We start from the raw sequence: 19,179 nt of genomic DNA on the forward strand, positions 1-19,179 counted from the left end.
CAGGACTGTGCATAGACTTTGTCCTGCTCTGATCCCAAAAGATTCTGAAAGAATATAATAAAAAAAGGGAAACAAGGCAAGATGCAACAGGGTGGACATTTCCACACAGTGACTGCCTGCTTCCAGTCCAACTCTGGGAAGCTTCAATGGATATGGAAACAACTAATCCCAAAGTATAGTTCATTACAATACAGCATAAGGGAATATCTCAGTGTTATGAGTCCGTTTGTGGACCCTTGTAATAGAGCTGATCTGGTGGCATTCAGTTTGGAAGCACCACTCTGCCTAGCACAGAGAGTTCACTTTTAGTGTTTTAACCAGACAGCTTCAAGACTTGGCAATTTCTGTAAAATTTCATTACTTGACCCCTGACACCCTGTGTTCAAGGAATCTGAATCTGGAGTGAGGTGGTACCAGGCTGTTTGGACTTACTTTAGCAAAATATGTTTATATTGGTTCATCTCTTAGGAGTCCTTTAGACAGTCATCTCTGAATGTCATTCTGTGCAAAATGGATGGTCCCTTTGTACAAATGGAGCTTGCCTGTCCCTGCCAGCAGTGAACAACCGTAGCATTTGTCCCAAGACTTTGTCCTTTCAGATTTACTGCTGACTGCCTTTTGCAAAATTATTGCTGCAGTTCCCAGAGCTGGCAATTTTGAGGACAGTTTGAACACATGAAATGTATTCTGTGTTTCCACTCACTCACTGGGCTCCCCTTCACACCCAGTGAAATGCTGTGGAAGGAAAACGTGTATATTAGAGGATGTTAGAAACCTTGTGTCAGGGGCATCACTAATTTTTCAAGTGGTGGAGATTTTTTAACTAAGGTGGCTACTTGCTTTAAATGGGCAAAGAAACAACCTGTGTTATTAAGTGCGACCCATACATGGACTTCATTGAAGCAGTTTGAGCTCAAAATATACTTGAGTGTCCAGACTTGAAAAGGAAGAGGGAATGAAGCATTTTCACAGGAACTCTGGTTGAATTAGTATGAACCAAGACAGGAACAAATGTGGTATTTTCCCCCATGACTTTCCTATTTTATAGTTTTGGTGTTTTTATGTTGTCTTAAAGAACAAGAATATTATTGATAAGTTTCAGAGGTTTAAACATTTTTCTAGCTTAGAACCATTTTGCTTCTATTGTCAGAGCTAATACAGCCATTTTGCTGTCCTGCTTTAAAACACCATTTTAGACAGTAAAAAGTCCTTCTAATTCTGCAAGCAGTCCTCATTATTTCCTTCCTGCTCCCCACTTCCATTAGTAATGCTTGGCAGTGATTCAGAATCACCCTGCTTTTGAGACAAGGTGACTGAGAAACCACCAAAAGCAAGAGAAACAGAGAGTGAAGGGAACCACTGGCACCCACCCCACAGCATGATTGCAGCAATCTGTGCTTCTGCAGTCACTCCAAGATACAGTAAGAGTTTCCATCAGCCAGGGAGCACAGTTCCTGGCTGCTTAAAGGGAGAGGCAGTTTGTCTGTTGAAGCACAAGTCTTGAAGCCAAACACCTCCTGAGACATCTTTCCTTTTCTCTTACTGATTCATTGTGTGGCTGTGGGCAAGTCTTCCTGCTTATTTCGCAGTCTACAATGGGCAGTTATTAAAAAGCTACTTTGAGAACACGATTTGAAGTTTTTGAAGCACAGTGTAATGCTAGGAATGGTTTAAGTTATTAGTCACTGAGCTGTAGTGTATTGCTTATTCAGTGGGACATCCTGTCTCTAGTTAATTGACGGGTTTGCCTCCTATCTGGGGTAGCCCAAGGCAGATGACAGTGACAGTGTGAAGCTTTGCAAACAGGCAGCACAGTTCATGCAAAAGCCAAATCTCTCATCAATTTGCAATCTGCAGATCTGTGCTTAGAAGTACATGATATAGTAATACTTCTTATAAATTACATATTATTCTAAAATACATTGAACTGATAAATCAATGGATTATCAGAAGCAGTCTTTGGAGCTCAGTAGGCTGGTGTGCTAGAGAGCTCTGTGAGGGGAGACGTGAAGTGAAGGAGAGAAAAAAGAAATTAAACATTAATGGGGAAAAAAGCATGTAGTCACAAGATAAGCAGTGGCAGTTGGAAGTCATTGAGGCTTTTTGTGTTGTCAGTTGCTTATTTTACCAGGGGGACACTTTCAGCCCGAAATATTGCTTGGAGTTCAGAGGATGGATAAACGGAACAGCGGGGGGACCTGCTGATGCTCAGCTTTGCCATTCTCAATAAACATCACTTTGCTCAATAGAGAAATTATTGCAGAGGCCTTCGAGGAACAAAGGCATCGACTGGCCCCAAGCAGTGCTGATAAAACTGCCTCTTTAGAGCCTTTTAGGTTTGCTTTTTCTCCACTTTTCACACAAGGCTACAGGTCATTCAAGTGAAACTATATGAAAATGCCATCTAAGCAGCCATGTTTATCCCATTTAAAAATTTGATCAAAGAAGTCTTTGTTCCTCTGCTCAGGTCTGTGCCCTGTCAGTATGGGGAAGTGTGAGGATCCTTTTAGACATGTAAAAAAAAAATCCAATCCTCCAGTGTTGCAAAAATGACATGAGATGAAGCCAAGCTTTCTTTTATAAGCAAACCAATATAATGTATATTTTAAAACAACTGAATAATTGTATAAAATAAAGAGGCATATCAAGGTTTAAAATACCTAATTCCATTAAAACTAATTTTGTGACATGACTGTTGTGACATCCTGCATTTCAACTCTGTTAAAGAACAATAGGCCATAACAATTTACAGGGAGGTAAATTCCTCTGAGGGTTTCTGGTTGCAGCCTTATCTATGAAAATGAAGTTATTCACCAGAACCCCTAGATTATTTCCATGAAAATCCCTCTAGTTCACTTTTTGCTGAGCACCTTGAAATTTTACCATAATAGTTCATCTGTGATTAAATGATTGAATGTTCCGAAGTAGTTAAGACAAAATTTTTTCAATCGCTGAATCACTTTCAGCATTCACTTGCAGAGAGGAAAATTGATGTGCTAAAATTAAAAAGTGGACAAACTTACTCCAAATTGGTTTGGGGGTTAAAGAATTTAACTTAATTTTAAGCATTCTGGATGTGGCTCCTCAAGCTGTCCTGTAACCTGTCTCACCTTTTGATACAGATGAGGCATCTTCTATAAGGAGGTTCCAGTGGGTTATGTTTCAATTGTATTTTCAGTTTCCCTTGTATATGTGCTGTGTCTATTAGCTTTCTCCTTAGTTAGATTTAGTTTTGTTCTTTCCACTGAGCTACAGGCAACCCACTTTAAAATTGTGTTCTGATAAAGCCCTATGGATTTTAAAGGTCACATTCTTTTCCTGGATGAATACATCATTCCCATTGATTCACCTGCTGTTACTGCAGACTCAGAGTATTACTGATGACATTAATTATGTTAATATTCAAAGGGCTCTTAGCATGAGCTCAGGCTTTTCTAACATGCTAATTTTTGAGATCCATTTAAAAATGCTGGGGAGACAGGGAGGAGTTGGCTGTTATTGCTTTGGAAAAGAGAATATCATTTTCTCTGTGCAATTCACGGTTCTAAGATGGTCCTGCAAGCAATGATGAGTTTTTCTAAGTTATTGATTGTTTTACTACCTAGGTTGTAAACCAATCTCCAGATGCAATCTTATGTTGTTTTTCCTGCTAAGGCATTGGTATAAAGGAATTCTGTCAAGGCTATTCAGAGAAGCCAAAGAAAAGCCTAAAAAACACAGGCAGCAGAAAGCAGCATAAAACCACTACATTGCTTCAGCTTGCTTTTATTTGGCACTATTTGGCACAAAATGGTTCTAGAAACCATTTTAACATCTATTTCTAGAGGAAACAAAGCATTTTCTAATGGTAGCAAACAAAGCACTTCCACAGATCTGGCGCGGATCAGTTTGCTCCCCCTGACAGGAACCCATCCCATAAGCCAGTGATTTGTGTGTAGATTTGATTTGGAGCTTATTCCCACTTTAATGTTGTATTCATTGTACCACAAATGCATTTTGGGATTTACTTTAAATTTTATTGTGAGGGATCTCAAATCTTAGGGTTTGTGGGGTTTTTTTTAGAGCTTAGGAGTGGTTAGTCTTTTTGGGTTGAGCTTAGTTCCCAGAGAAGTGCCTGGCATGTGCTCTGGAAGCCTTGTCTTGTGGCCTTTGCTGGATGTCAGGGTAACAGGGCAATTTCCTCATCTGCTGCAGGCAGGAGCTGTTCAGGAGTGTCACATGTTGCTTTTGTCTAAAGAAATCAAAGGTTGCTTGCAAATGCCTAAATTGGTTCCTAATACTCAGCAGTGACAAAAATTGCTGGAATTTCTAAGAGTTAAGCTTTTACAACACTGGACTCATCTGGACAGAGATATAAGCCTTGAAGCAATAGTGTCTACATCCCTTGTTCAACTGTTTGCAAACTACTGTAATTTATTCTTTTTTTACCTTTTCCCCTCCTGATGACCCTTAGCTTCATCTACAGACATTAGGTCTGTAACTCCTTCCTTCAAAATGTACATCCATTTGTTTCTTGCTCCTTTCGTTTGAGGAAGAGAGGAGAAGTTGGTGAAATGGAAGCCTGGCTTAGTTTGCAGAATTGCAAAACACATTCTCCCACCCTGCCTGCCCATGCCAGACACTTCTTCCAGATTCTAGGAGCTCTCCATCTTTATTGATTTTTACAAAAAGTACCTGCTTTTGTTAAGACTACTGTAGCTGTCACCAATTCTGGTTTAAATATAGAAGATTTTGAGATATTTTGCTCTGAATATTTACAGACAGTTAACTGACAACAGTGAAAATTAAATGTAAACTAGCTTAAAGCAAACTCTGTGCCTTATTTTGTTACCTGATGTCACCAGGATGCTATAGAATAGTGTATTAACTGTTCATTTTGATGAAAATAGTGAATAGCATCGTTTTCTATTACAGTTAAGGTAAGATTGACATGGTATGCAGTAACTTGTTGACTGTCTTTCCAAATATGGGCCAAGAGCAGCCTTATCCAGGACTGTCTGATGAATGTCAGCTGAAAATGTGTTGTGGTGATACCAGATCAGTGTAGACACATCTGCACACAAAGGTGTAAGGCAGAAAGTATAAAGGGAAGTTTGAAGTATACAAGTGTATGATATTGTGTTGATCTTTTTGCTGTGATGCTGTAGCTGTTAAATATATCCTTCTGATTACATAATTTGCTGTGAAATGACTTTGTTGGTTGCTGAGGATTTTTGCTGCATTTTGTCATGTGGTTTGCATTAATCTGTGGATCTCCCTGGCTTCTGTTGCACAGCAATTTGTTCTGTGCAGGAGACTTTAAAAGCAGGCTCTTTTACAGCAAGTACAGGAGTGTCAGGAGTGCTTTGAAGGGATAATTGGCTTCCTTCCATTTGAGGATTTAATAGAGCACCTTTCCAGTCCCCAGCACCTCCCATCATTTGGAGAAGCACAGTAACCCATATCTTGTGCATCACTCCAGGAAAGCCGGTTTATAATAGATGAGTTTTTTAAAAGCCCTGCTTTTGTAAGAACTGTCATAGCATGTTTTCTGTCTAATCTGGAACTCAAGAGAGTGTGCTGCTGTCTGAAAACAGGGAAAGTTGACAGTGCTATACCCAAAGGCTCCAGTAATGTTTGAGGAATAGCTTCCAGTTGGAGTGTTTGCTTTGGTATGAATGGATGCTCATTCAGTAGATAGGATTTTGCACTGAATTTCGTGCTTAGGCTGGGAGGACAGTTTCCTTTTCTCTTAACACACTGCCAGCATGTTGTGCTTGTGGTTTATTAAACACCAAACAGCAGCATTTCTCTTGAGTGTGAACAGAGTGAATTCAAGAGCCTGATCGAGCAAAATGTCTGTGCATATGCTTAAATTTAAGCACACAATTAGGAGTTCTGTGGAAGAGGGATTTGGGAGTTGTAATAAAAAGTGAGATTAGAGATTGGAAAGATTAGAGGATGAATGCCATGAGTGGTCAGGAGAAGCATAAGGCCATTTGGGTGGTCTACTTAGTAATCCTGTAGTTTGGTAGTTATTTTGGGTAATTTATGTTGGTCCTTACTCCTCAGACTGGATTTAAACAACTGAGATGCAAGAAGTGCTAAACATTACACCATATCAGTAACAGTCAAGGATATTGAGGCAAAACTTAACTTTATACTACTTCAGTGATTACTTTTGTTCGTACTCTTTCTTCCTTCAAGGTTATTCTTAATTACAAGTGTGGTAATACAAGGGAATCTTTTGCAATGCTAAAGAACTAAAAGATAAGGATGTACATTTTGATTTGTTTGAACAAAGTGATCTCTGTAACAGATACAAAAAAGAAAGAATTTCTGTTCTGACATCAGAGGTATTCAAGACAGCAAAAATTGGACTTAGAAATGCACAAACCATTTCCCTTCATCAGGCTAAGCAAAGTAGGTCTGTGAGGAAGCTAATTCATGTCGTGTATATAAAGCAAGTCGAATTCCAGCTACTACAAAGCTTTTATGTAAGACTTTGCTGACCCAATAGGTGGTGGAATATAAATAGATCAACAGAACACCCTTCCTTCTGCTGTTCTACCTAATCCTTTCTTGCCTTCAGGATTGAAGAGCATTTGATCTATTGAGTCTTAAATCAGACATTGTTTCCAAAATAACCACCAAAACCACCAAAATCCAGGTGAATGAAAATTTAATAGTGTAAGAGTGTTCTTGTGACTGAGAGTGATAAACTGAATTAGAAGTACTCTATTGTCCTTCCTTTCCCCCCCCCACATATACTAACAAAGCTGTAACTGCCTGGTTTTCTACTTGCTCTTCTTAGCTACGCCTGCCAGGTGGCTTGACATGAGCCTCTTCAAAAAGAGTAATTGTATTAAACCAATATTAATTTACTTTCTCCTTTTCAACAATGCTTAAAATGCCCTCTTCATCCTGCCTGCAGATCTCCAGTGCTGCTCAGGAATGGAGCACTCTTTATTTTTAGTAACAATATCTCTCATGCTGAGGTGGAAGAATCTTAAACCAATTAAACACATTAGAAGATAACAGTGTGTGTGGGTTTGGTTCAAGATCTCCATTTTCCTCACTCGGGGGTATGTCCTAGTAGCAGCCTTTCTATCCAAGATGACAGAAATAGTGTGATAAGCTGCTAACTAGGTAAGCAGTACAGCTGCTGCTTTGTCAGGTATTCCCTTGTCAAGAAATCACTTGTGATGGGTTCTGCCTCTTTTTAATCCCATTACAGTTAAGTTTTATAAATTATCTCAGTTTTGACTTAGGATTTTTTTCAGATACCCGTGTCTTTTTAAACATAGATTTTTTTTTTTAAAAGAATTAACCTCTTGTACATGAAGTGGTTTTTTCCAATAGAAGAAGATTGTGCATGTGTGTGCTTTTAACACCTAATGATTTGTTCTTCCCTTTTAATAAAGCTCAGTTACTGGGAAAAAAACTTGTTAACTGGCTCGAGTATTCTGATCCCTTAAAATATGTCTGGGTCCACATGTTTCAGTTTTGTGTATACACTCTGATTAGCAGGTTGATTTCATTTTTTTCATTTGCAGAAGTTGGAAAAGCACGTCCTGAACCATCACATGCACCTGACAAGGCCAGAAAGCCTTTGGCTGACACCAAACCTGTATTCATTTCATGTGGAATTTACACAGGTTGGCCCTATTCAGATTGTTTCAATACAAGATATTTTCTAGGAACTGTGGCATGCATTGCTGCATGCATAAGGCAGGCTCTCATCAGGAGGGTATAGCCTTGAGCTTTTTATTTACTCTTCATCTTTAATTTGACAGAATACAAAGCATGGGGCAGGCTGTCCTGCATAGATTTACTTTTTACAGTGGAACATCAATACAAAATAAAGCCAGAAAGCACTTTATGGAAGTCTAACACCCGAAATGTTAACATGTCTAGCATTGTTCAGTATGGCAGCGTAAGTTGTGTCACCTTTCTTGGTCTGGATTGAGAGTCAAATCCTGATAGGGAGAAGTGACAGAGGTCAGCAGTCTACAGTAGTCTTTTCTCTCTCCAGAAATAGTAGGTCACTAACAGTTTATAACTGTGGATTTCAAGTAAGGATAATAATTAAGCTGTCAGGCTACTTCTCTCTCAAGGGCACTCCTAATATAATACTTTTGAAAATGGTAAATGTGATTTCAGGGTGCTCCAAAAATTGATAAGGGAAGAGGGACAGGAAGGCAAGGCAATTCATATCAAGGAAAAAGGAATAGTCCATTAGTTAGAGTACTGATACAGCAATTGGGAGGCTGGATCAGTTCCTGTGCAGACTTGGGTTTGCTGTTCTGCTTAGTGCTTCATCTCCAGCTCAGAGGAACTTGTCTGCTGCCCAGTTTGGCACTACACGGCCAATGGCCAAACCTGTGAGCTCATAACTCCCACTGGTATTGATAGTGAACAAATTCAAGTACATACTTGTGAGGATCATTTTTCAGAGGTAGCAGGTTTTTGATACTCAAGTGCCCAATTTGCTAAATTACTGTACAGCTAATAGTGAAGAGAGTTTGCATCACGGAGTGTCGTGAAGATAAACGAGTTTGTCAGTGAGATGCTCACATTGTCTCATTTGTTATTTTCCCCTCGTACATGGCATTTGATGGATGGCACACTGCTTTCTATGCAAATAGTTTCACCCTGGCTAGTTTGTATGTTTGTCCACAGGAAGATGTATGGAAAAACGGTGGATTTTTTTGGACATTTTAAATTATGGTTGGGGCAGTTCCATCCTGCAGGTTGTGTTGGCTGAGGACTTTGGGTTTTCCAGCCAGCATCATGTGAAGTGCCCGGCCCTGCTGCAGGTTCTTCTTGCCATTCTGCTACTCATTTTCTCTCTCTGACTTCTGTGCCAGCCCCCATCTCCCTTGGGTTGCTAGCTGGGGAGAGAGCTCCACTTTCCAGCTTTCTGCCAGGATATGGAGGATGATGCTTGTCTTCTCCCCCTTTCATTTTTGCCTTAATCCCAGAAAAAGTGTTATGTGTTTTAGAACAGGCCTAGAAGGACATGAGCAGGCTGCCCCACGCTCCCTCTTCCCATGCTCCAAGTTGTTGCTAAGTTGTGTGTAAACAGACCCTGTGCACACATTCCCTCCTGTCCTTTCAGTGGGACGTGGAAAGTCTGGCCAGCCCTCAGGAAGGGAAAGAATCTTCACATCTGTGTGAAGCGACCATTTTCCCTTCCTTCCTCCACACATGTAATTTTAAAACAAATGTTGCCCTGTAATGCAAAATTTGCTAAAGCATCTGTTTCTTCCCAGGAGCTCTGGAAAAATGTGATCAATGTGACGAGTTTGTCTGCCTGGAAACTGTGTGTGTTAGAGGATGAGTTCAGCATGCAAATTTCTGACAGCTCCTATTTATACCCACGTCAAGGTCCATATTGTCCCTCTGCTGCTTCTCTGCCTCCCCACTCAGCCCCTTGAGCAGTTGGTCCAGGAAGTACTGAGTACGAGGGGTGTGCTGCCATAAACCAGCCCAGGGGAACTCCTGGAAAGGCACTGGTTTGTGTGGGCTCATCTAAGAGATCCTACTCCAGTCAGTCTCTGGTGTTTACACTGGTGAATCCCTGGAGCCTCCCTGGTGAGCTGTGGAGCAGGAGGGCAGGAGGCTTAAGGATGGGTCTGTCCCCATTCAGGATGGCATCGGGCAGGCATGCAGGATCCTTGTTCTGAGGTGTTGATGTCTGAATTATCCTATGGGAAAGACTTTTCAAACGTGTGCTTAAGATCACTGTTAATTGTCCCTTTGGAAATAAAAGAGTATTTCCTACTTGCCTGTAACTTTAATGACTAACTCACTGATTTGGGATTTTTGACAGCTGGCACAGCCTCACTTGCTGAGAGTGAAAAGAGAAGATCTCTCTCTGCTTAGCTCTCAGCAGCTGAAGAATTCCCATGAGTGGCAGTTACAAGGTCAATCACAATAGAACAACCTGTGATATTAATATTTTGTAGGCTAAGAAAACGAGCTTGATTGGATGTTACTCTTTTTATAACATTTTGTAGGAAGCACTCCTTTTTCTAGCATTTTTCAAATGCTGGAGAACAACAATTGTTTGTGTAGAGTTATCTGTTATTGTTAGCAATGCTCTTGCTTCTCTGCAGCTCAGTGGCACTGCCTTTATCCTCTAGAAGCAACGGAAAATGATAAATGAGATTAACAAGCTTCAGTCTGAAGTGAAAACTAAATCTCTGGCTATACAACTCTTGTTGAATTCATTCTGGTCAGGGGTTGGTTTGTTCATTCATTTTCTAGGAAAAGGCATCTCTTTCCTTGGCCTCCTGAGAATCGGAAAATGAGATTGAAACTCAGCTGGAGTAGCCTATTTCAGAGCTTAGCCAAGAATACTGCACGCAGCATTTAGGGGTGTAGATGGCTTGTTTTCCTTATTTGCTTCCCAATCAGAAATTGGATGAACCTTCGGGATGCAGAAACAGGGAAAATCCTCTGGCAAGGAACAGAAGATCTGTCTGTACCTGGAGTGGAGCATGAAGGTACTGTGTGACTTTATTGTGCATCTTGGGGCTGGGTGGTGCTGCATTTCTGGGTCACCTGAGGTATAAACATACCCCTACTCTGAAGGACAGATGTCATCTTTGGGCCAGTCATGTCACCTCACTGTGTCTCAGATTTTCCTCACATATTAAAAAGGAACCCTCATCTCCATCAGAGGAGCCTGGGGAATTAATTAAAAACATACTCTGGCCTGAGATTAATGCCCATTGTACAAGGAATTGTTTAGACCTTATCTGGTGTGCAGTTCACTCATCCATCTAGAAGATGGATGACTGCAACCTGTAACAGATGCAGAGGAGAGCTATTAGGAGAAGCCACTGAAAAGATTATGGATGGGAGGATAGTCTTCCTTTGGAGAACAGAGGAAAGAAGCCATTCTTGTATGGCTTAGCAAGAAAAAAAGCTGAGGTGGATAGATTATGTTCAATAAATAGGCTGAGAAAGGCGAGAGGCATCCAGCAAAGGGGGATAATCTGACTGTGAGTTAAAAGAAGGTGTGAGGAAATGCAGTTCTGGTACAGTCCTGCAACAGAACCAATGAGGACAGTCAGAATAATTGTTTTAAAATGAAGGCCATATGTGTCTTAAAGTCATTATATAGTACTTTTGTGTGTGTGTATGTTTTGTGTCTATTCAGGACAAATCACAGGCTAAACATAGCAAACAAAGAACCAAATATATAGCAGAGTGAATAAAATGTATTTCCTTTAAACAGAACTTCTATTTGCTTTTTAAGTACAACTTCTATTTGATTTAAGTACAGATTTCTTTATAAAATGAACTCTTAAGTTTCAAATCATGATACTGTATTACTGCCTTAACTTACTATTACCACTTAGATGAAATAAAACCAATATTAATGTGGTATTGGATTGCTGCTGAAGCCTTAACATTAAGCTGCCTTAAGTAGTGAAAATCACTGCCTGAGCACCTGAAACTGGAATTAATCATCTAAACCAGCTTTTGACAGCAGGAGCTTTTCCCGTCAACTCAATTCAGTGACAGGGCATTCAAAACTGGGAGGCAATTTGGGAGATGCAAATCTGTGAAGTTTAGTTTCTTCCAGTATGCAGGCAGATCTTGGAGTAAGCTGCTGAGGTGTAGCACTTACAGAATCCCGTGTTGTTCCCAGTCACCACAGCCAGCTTTCATTCGTGAAATACAAATAGTCCTTTCATGGTTTAAGCAAAGTTGTAGTCTGAAATGTAAACTCAGTTTGGCTAAGATAGCTTGCTTTCTCATGTCTCAATATTTAAGGTAGCTTTATTAAACTGTATGGAAACATAATGATATGGATATTTTAGTTGAATTGCAGTTTCTAACTAAGTACAGTTGGACCCAAAATGACTTGCTTGATAAATAAGAAATGTGTCATTTCTAATCTAATCAGCATAAAGCATCTGACTAAATGTATGTTAGCTATGTAACTGCTTAAATAAATGTGCAGGTGTAGAATATCCTCAAGTTAACAAAAAGCAGTAGTAAATTTAGGATTAAGTCTATGCTTACCTGTATTCCAGCATGTCTTAAAATGGACCTAACTGATGAGAATCAAACTTCTTTCTTTCCTGTCTTTTTAATAGAAAAAAAGGAGAAATAAAAGTAAAATGAGTTTTAAGTAAATAATTTCAGTTAAAATTTTCTGCTTAATGGTATAAATATAAATTAAAATCTCTTAAATAAGTTATTTAAAGACTACACAGTGCTACTTGTATTCAAAGTAATCCTTTATTTTGTAGTTTTACAATATTAAAGCAGACACACTCAGCAATCTGTCTTGGGGATGAAAGAAATGTAATTACTAAATTGCAGAGTAGTTTTAATGAGCCATTTTACACTTAACTGCAGAAGGACATTTATCATAACAGACTGTAGTCTGTACTTGTGAGTAAAGGATGGTGCCATGCAGATTTCTATGCTGACAAAAAAGAACCCTAAAAATAATTAGAGAGCTTTTACATTTAACACTCTTCCCTTACACTTTTAATTTCTTCTTTTATCTTTTTTTTTCTAACCAACTGTGGGCTGTGTGCTTCTCCATGGGATAGGATGCTGCCTTACATTCCCTAACCCTCCAGCTCTTGAGATTGGTTTCATATCAAGGTCCTACTCCATTAAACTGCTCTACGTTAGATGGATTTGCCTGGGGTTTGGTAGACTCTTCTTTTTATTAAACACCAGCCTGCTCTCTCTTCATGGATGTTTTTAGGAACAGTTTGGCTCATAAAGCACATGCCAGCTGTATTCCCTCCCCTCTTTATTTCTAATAAATTTACATGAAACATTCTCTAATATGCAGGAAGGATTATGCACAATCACACCACTGAAACACGACAGGCTTGGGAGGTTTTTACTATATGGACTCTCCACCATATTCTCCTGATTAGGACCTTTCAGCATATTAATCAGTGCTCCCAAGCTGTCCCTTCTCTTACTCCTCCACCTCTACAAGAAAATAATTTTGTGAAATATCTACAAGGTACAGTTTGCCACTTGGTGTCTCACCCACTGCAAGGGCCCAGAAACCTGGATTGCCAAATTGCTCTCTTAAACTCTCTAGTGTGGCCCCAGCTTTACAGCCTGAGTAGGTCTCAGTGTGTCAGGAACAGGCATTTTGTGTACTTCTGCAGGACAACTTCCCAGAGCTCTGAGGTGGCTCAGGAAGTGCTGCTGGGCTGAGAAACACCCGTTTGTGGTTCTCTGGGGATGCACGGTGTGAAAGGGAAGGAGAAGTGGGAAGGGCTCACAGGTTTGGTGTGCTAAGCAGCCCTTTGGCTGCCTGTGATCTTCAACACACTTCCTAAAGTAAAAATTTAAGTTGCATCTCATATTTCAACTTGAAAAATTATGGGGTTTAGTAACAAACAACTGAACCAGGAGACTGAGAGATCAGTGTTGTATCCCTGGTTCTGTCCCAAGTTTAAAATTCCTGGCTCTGGGCAAGGTATTAACCTGTTTGCATCTTGGATTTCACTCTTGCAAATGTAAAAACAAAGTCCTTTGTGTTTGCATTTCTCCTGCTGCTATGATCTTGTACTAGCACTAATCATTATTTCAAGGTGCAGAAAAATAGTACCTGCAGCAGCTGGGTTTGTTTTATTGTGTCCAATAATGCTTCTTTATCTGTTTCACAGCTCGAGTTCCTAAAAAAATCCTGAAATGCAAAGCAGTGTCTCGGGAGTTAAACTTTTCCTCAGCAGAACAAATGGAAAAATTCCGACTGGAACAGAAAGTTTATTTCAAAGGGCAGTGTCTAGAAGGTATGGATGTGCTCTGTGTGCTGCAGCACAGGGACTGACCCAGTGTGGTGGGGATTAGAGAAACTAAAATGGGTTGGACATGGTGATTTTAATTTTTCAGAGTAGACTGAAGCACTCATCTTGTCAGGACTAATGGGCCACAGTATTAGGGATTGCTTTTCATAAGTGTGTTAACACTTTGTTATGTAAGCAAAAAAGCTGGGTAATCATGCCTGAGGGCATAAATCCACCACAAGCTGCCTGAGGCAAGGAAACAGGTTATTTCAGAGTCCCCTATTACTGGAATTCCTGCCTCTTCCTCAGAGTGCTGGCCACTGCCAGGCTGGAGCCTCTGGTTTACCTGGGCTAAGGCAGTGCCACCACCTTTCTTTGCCTCTGACTCCACGTCTGACCCTGCTGACTCTTAATCTGGGCTGGAGGAGGGGCAGATAAAACACTGATCCCTGTGTCTTCTGGGCAACCAGTTGCACACTTAATCTCAACTGGATGGGAGGGATGTCTGCAAGGGGAGGAGTGTGGTTTCCCTGTTCCCAATTAGGTGTGATGAAATTTCCACTGAATGCTAAGGAAGTAGTGTGACCTAATCAGTACCATCAGCTATTCTAGAAAGGGAGTATCTGCTCTAAGAGGAGGGCAGGGTTCAGTGCAGCTAAAACTGTACAAAGTAATTTAAATGTAAAATGTTGGCAGCACAGCAGGACAGTTTAGGGAGTTCCCCAGCCTGTTGGATGAAAAGCAAAAGGACCATTTGTGGATTTTATCGTCTCTCAAATGCCTCTGGATCTTCTTTTTACTTTGCAGAATGGTTCTTTGAATTCGGTTTTGTGATTCCTAACTCCACAAACACTTGGCAGTCCTTGATAGAGGCAGCACCTGAATCACAGATGATGCCAGCTAATGTTTTAACGTGAGTGCCTTGGCCTTGCAGAATCCGAGAGCAGGCAAAGCAAAAGCAGTGTGTGGCATTTCCTTGGGGGCCACAGTGGGAACGAGGAGAGGGAACTGCTACCAACTCTGAATCACCTCACGACTGTTAGTTGTTGAGAGATAAAAGAGGCTAAGCTAACCTCATTACCTTCCTTCCCATAGGTCCAATTTGCATTAATATAGTAGTAAAGGTTTGGAGAAAGTGGAACTGATCCTTTTTTAGAGTTGCTTAATTTTTTTGAAAGGGGAACCATGAAAGGATTTCAAAATGTTTTCCAGCTTAATACCCCTTACATCCAGGGTTAAAAATAACTCAGCAGATGTCTGGGCCATTTTCAGGTCAGCTATTGATCACTGACTCTTGTCCAAGATGGTTTTATTTGTGCAATATATCAGCTGTAGTAGCTCCTCTAGTATTTGTTTCATCACTGTACCATTCTGCTGAGCTTTGTGTCTCTAAATTGGCTTATACACCAGGCATTTAGTCACAGGGAGTTGTATCTGGGGTTAAAACACCCTTAACAGGTAGGAAACAGTCATTTTACAGGCACCTGTAGTAAGATTCACACACCTTCCTCAGGAAGGTCTGCTCCTGGCTGCTCTTCACACAAGGACTCCTGAGCAGGTCAGTGATCCCTCAGATGTGTCACAGGAACACATGCTGGGCATTGCCCTGAGTGTGAGCAGCAAGGCTCCAGCCTGGGTGGGATGATGGAAAAGGCTCCTGGAGGGAGGCCCCTGGGAAGGGTAACCACCCTCTCTGCAGTGCTAGATGGGTGCTGGCAGGCACACAGGGAGCACGCTGCCAGCAGAGACAGAAGGGTTTGGGAATCCCGCTGCCAACAAGAGGCAGACTGGGAGCAGCAGGCTCACTGCAAGGTCACTGTGTCCTCTGGAAGACCTCCCTCTCCAGCATTTTCCCTCTGGCTCCCTGTCTGGAGGAAAGCCAATTGCATAGAGCAGACACCGGGATGGGAACTACCATCACTGATTTCCACTCCCAGCACATTCCAAAGAGAGGGTGGACTCAGGGGAGCATCAGTGTTCCAACAGTGCTCCTGGCACAGCCTGCTCAGAACCTCAGAGGTGCTGCACACCTCAGCTCCCAGAGCTGGTGGCTGTCAGTCGGTACAGGAGGAGCCAGATTTGAGAGTCAGAATAAAGAAACAAGCACACCTGACAAGTTGGTTTTGATCATCTCAGGAAATCAAGACATCCTCAGGACTGGGAATCAAGAGAGTCCAGTTCTCAAGTGACCTTGAGGATTTTCCCATGTCCCTTCTTTCCCTGAAGTATGTCCACTTGTAGTGGGCAGCCAAGATCTCTCTTCTATTCAATGGAGGTGTCCTAAAGTAATTTTTGAGGCTTTTCACTAGAACCCTCAGCCCAAAGAAATCCAAAGGGAAATTTGTGGCCCTATGAAATCAGCCTTTTTCAGCTGCCAGGACTTGGAGAGCCCCTCACTTTCTGGTATTCCCAAAGACCTTATGTTTCTCTCAGTGTTCCCATAGCAGGAGACAATGGAGATGTGATACTTGGTGCTGATCAAGGCACTGCACCGAGAGTTCCCAGGATGACTGACTATCAGATTGAGAACATTCCCTGACATTTGAGTTCCAGCACGGTCCATACCACAGCAAAATCCTTACACTCAGCAGGTGCAGCTTTCCCAGTGTTATACCAAGAACCACAGTAGAGGTGGAGCTGCTGCTTTGGTGTTCAAGAGCCAGGTTATTTAGACATGGTTAGATCACACTGCTCAGGTGTCCAGGTGTTGTAATGGTCTCAAAAGTTCTTACTTTTGCCTACCAAAGTCTCCAAAGTCAGCAAGTTAAATCCTCAGAGCTTCTGTCACACCCAAATCCACATTTCCACTGCAGTTTGTATAAAATATGCTTGCATGTTTGTATTTAAGCACTTCTTGAGGGAAATGACATGTTAAATTGGGTGATGTAGCTTGCTCAGCACTAGAGGACAGAGATAGGGAATAAAAAAAGAATTCCGATTGGTTTTCACAATTCCTGCAGGAGAGAGGGGCCTTGAAGGTGCTGGGACTGCTGGTTTATTTTTAGCAATAGGAGTGAGCAGAAGTTTGCTGTCTGAGCACTCTGCAGCCTGAGCAGTACTGTGCCCAGAGAGGGGATGACAGGGGAGGGATGGATGGAGGGAACATTCCACATAGGAATGTGCTTGGGAGATCCTTCAGTCCTGACTGATCCAGGACACGGTGCTCGCTGCACTGTTGTGGGGTGGGTAAGGTGTGAGCCCAGGCTTGTGGGAACGTGGAGAGGAGCAGTTGTTGTCCACTGTCTGTGTCCTTCTAACGCCTCTCCTTTCTCCTCCTTTCCTCCCCCAGTGGTAATGTTATTATAGAAACCAAATTCTATGATGACGATCTTCTCGTAAGCACTTCCAGAGTGAGACTTTTCTACGTTTGAGATGGGGCTTTTTGGAGATGTTTTAGTTTTCCTCCATGCAGTTCTTGGTGCAGAACCCCCCGACTATCCAGTGGAAGACACTCCTGTAGGCGGTGACCCTGGGGACCAGCTCAACGTGGGTTGTGACCTTTGCCCATCAGTTATTTTGCTTTCTCCTCTGACAAGACCAGACCAAACCCTCAGAGACGGGGCCATCTGCTCAGAGATGCCCTGGGGAAGAGAGGCTGTCTCTGAACACGGGCAAACGATGGTCATGCAGAACCAATACTGTAAATTATGTTAGTCTCATCCTTTCTACTTTTCTGGACCCTGGTATAATCTCCCATTTCCACTCACACCAAACTCTCAATGCTTTTCTTTTGGGATTAAGTTAACCTTTTCATTTTTCTCATGTTGTAGGTTTTTATCCTTTTGCTGGATTTCTGTGTAACTGGTCCACACATCCTCTTACCTTGAACTTGTAAAATAGACTGTGATATCACCTAATGTAATTAAAACAAATTTCTCAATTAAAACATTCCTACCGTCCAAAGAAGGGAAGAAATGTTAGTTCTGTGTGTTTTCCTTTCTGTTACAAAAATGCTTCTCAGTGGGCACAAGCTCCCATCACTCAAGCCAGCTTCAGAGGGCTTTCCACAGTCCTGCCTCTTCCATACCCCCCATATCCTGGTTGAATTTCTCTTCCTCCAGCTGGCCATGTTGGAAAGGTGTCCTGACTGCAATGACCAAGGCTTCTCCTTGGCCTCCCCTCTGTCTGTTAATCCCTCGTGGCATTTTGTCCCTTTGTCACCAGTTTTCAAGCAGCACCACACACTGTTCTGCTGTTTGAAGTGCCTGGGGACACTCAAAGCCCTCTGGAAAACCTGTGTTCCCCTGAGGTCACCACCATCAGTCCCGTGCTGGGCTGAGCTCCCTGGAGCTCCACTGGGGCTGCAGTTGATGACACCAACAATCCCCACATGTGTGAGGCTTTAATGACACAGCAGCAGTTTTGCTGTGACAGATTCCTCCAGCCCTGCTTTCCTCTGTCACTTGTAACCAGCTCTAGCACATGGACATCGTGGGAAGGGGCGTCTCCAGCTTCTGCTCCTAAACATCCAGACAGCTCTATGATCCCTCAACGCCTTGGTCAGCCTGTCCTGTGGCTGGGCTTGAGTTTCTCGGGAGTCACAGGGACATAAAAGGCATCATTTCAGACCCTGGATTCAGACCCTGGGTGTAGTTGGGAGGGATACAATGTAAATATTTTTTAGGGGGACTGAAGCTGGACCACTAATTCTCACTAGCCACTGTAGCAGCTTTCTCTTGAGCCTCACAGGATCTCAGCCTGTGGCTGAGACTCACAGGGCAGAGTCTTGGCAGCAGCATGAACCATCCTGGGCCAGCCTTCAAACAAAGACATCAACTGAAACTTCACCCAGCATGAATGACACCCAGTGAGGGTGGTACCTCAGTCAGAGGAGGGACAAAAGGTATCCAAACAGGAAAAATTAAAAATGTTGAGGATCTTGAGAGCAGGTGCCTCTGTGTGTTCTAGGGCAGATGCATGGGAGATTCCAGCACAGACAGGGAGCAGGCACCTCCTCTGCCAGGCTCAGCTACAACCAGGACCAAGAACAAAGGGACAGATGTTCCCAGTGGGACTAAGTCTACCCTGGGTGCCTGTTCTAAGGGCCTGTTGTATCCTGGGCTGCGTCCAAAGCAGCATGACCACCTGGTCAAGGGAGATGATTCTGCCCCTGTTGGAAGGGGGTACAGAGGAGGCCACAAAAAGGGGAGGAACAGCTCTCCTGTGAAGACAGACTGAGAGCTGGGATTGTTCAGTCTGGAGAAGGCTCCAGAGAGACTTTTTTGTAGCCTTCCAGTACTTGAAGGGGGCCCATAAGAAAGATGGGGACAGACTTTTTAGCAGGGCCCGTAGCAATACGACAAGGGGTGACAGCTTTAAAGGAGGGTCAATTTATACTAGATATAAGGCAGACATTTTTTACAATGAGGGGGATGAAACACTATAACAGGTTGCCCCATTAGCACCTCACTGG

The 19,179-nt window shown here is 42.3% G+C and overlaps 1 protein-coding gene across 1 annotated transcript; it reads left to right on the plus strand.

The window, feature by feature from the left end:
• The first annotated feature begins 10,309 nt into the window (after positions 1–10,309).
• On the plus strand, positions 10,310–17,681 carry PDE6D (phosphodiesterase 6D). The gene is made up of 4 exons (XM_008924504.3): positions 10,310–10,490; positions 13,647–13,772; positions 14,574–14,679; positions 17,056–17,681. Exons 1-4 carry the CDS (start codon positions 10,409–10,411, stop codon positions 17,135–17,137), a joined length of 396 nt encoding a protein of 131 aa, XP_008922752.1. The 5' UTR covers positions 10,310–10,408; the 3' UTR covers positions 17,138–17,681.
• The last annotated feature ends 1,498 nt before the right edge of the window (positions 17,682–19,179 follow it).

This window comes from Manacus vitellinus, unplaced genomic scaffold (assembly GCF_001715985.3).
Source record: "Manacus vitellinus isolate BGI_N305 unplaced genomic scaffold, ASM171598v3 scaffold_29_pilon, whole genome shotgun sequence".
NCBI classification, from domain to species: domain Eukaryota; kingdom Metazoa; phylum Chordata; class Aves; order Passeriformes; family Pipridae; genus Manacus; species Manacus vitellinus.

What these genes read in the sequence shown, in the direction of transcription:
- PDE6D (XM_008924504.3), top strand. Translation starts at nt 10,409, where the DNA reads ATGAACCTTCGGGATGCAGAAACAGGGAAAATCCTCTGGCAAGGAACA. An exon ending in ACCTGGAGTGGAGCATGAAG is followed by an intron (nt 10,491 to 13,646) that starts GTACTGTGTGAC and finishes TCTGTTTCACAG; the next exon opens with CTCGAGTTCCTAAAAAAATC. An exon ending in CAAAGGGCAGTGTCTAGAAG is followed by an intron (nt 13,773 to 14,573) that starts GTATGGATGTGC and finishes TTTACTTTGCAG; the next exon opens with AATGGTTCTTTGAATTCGGT.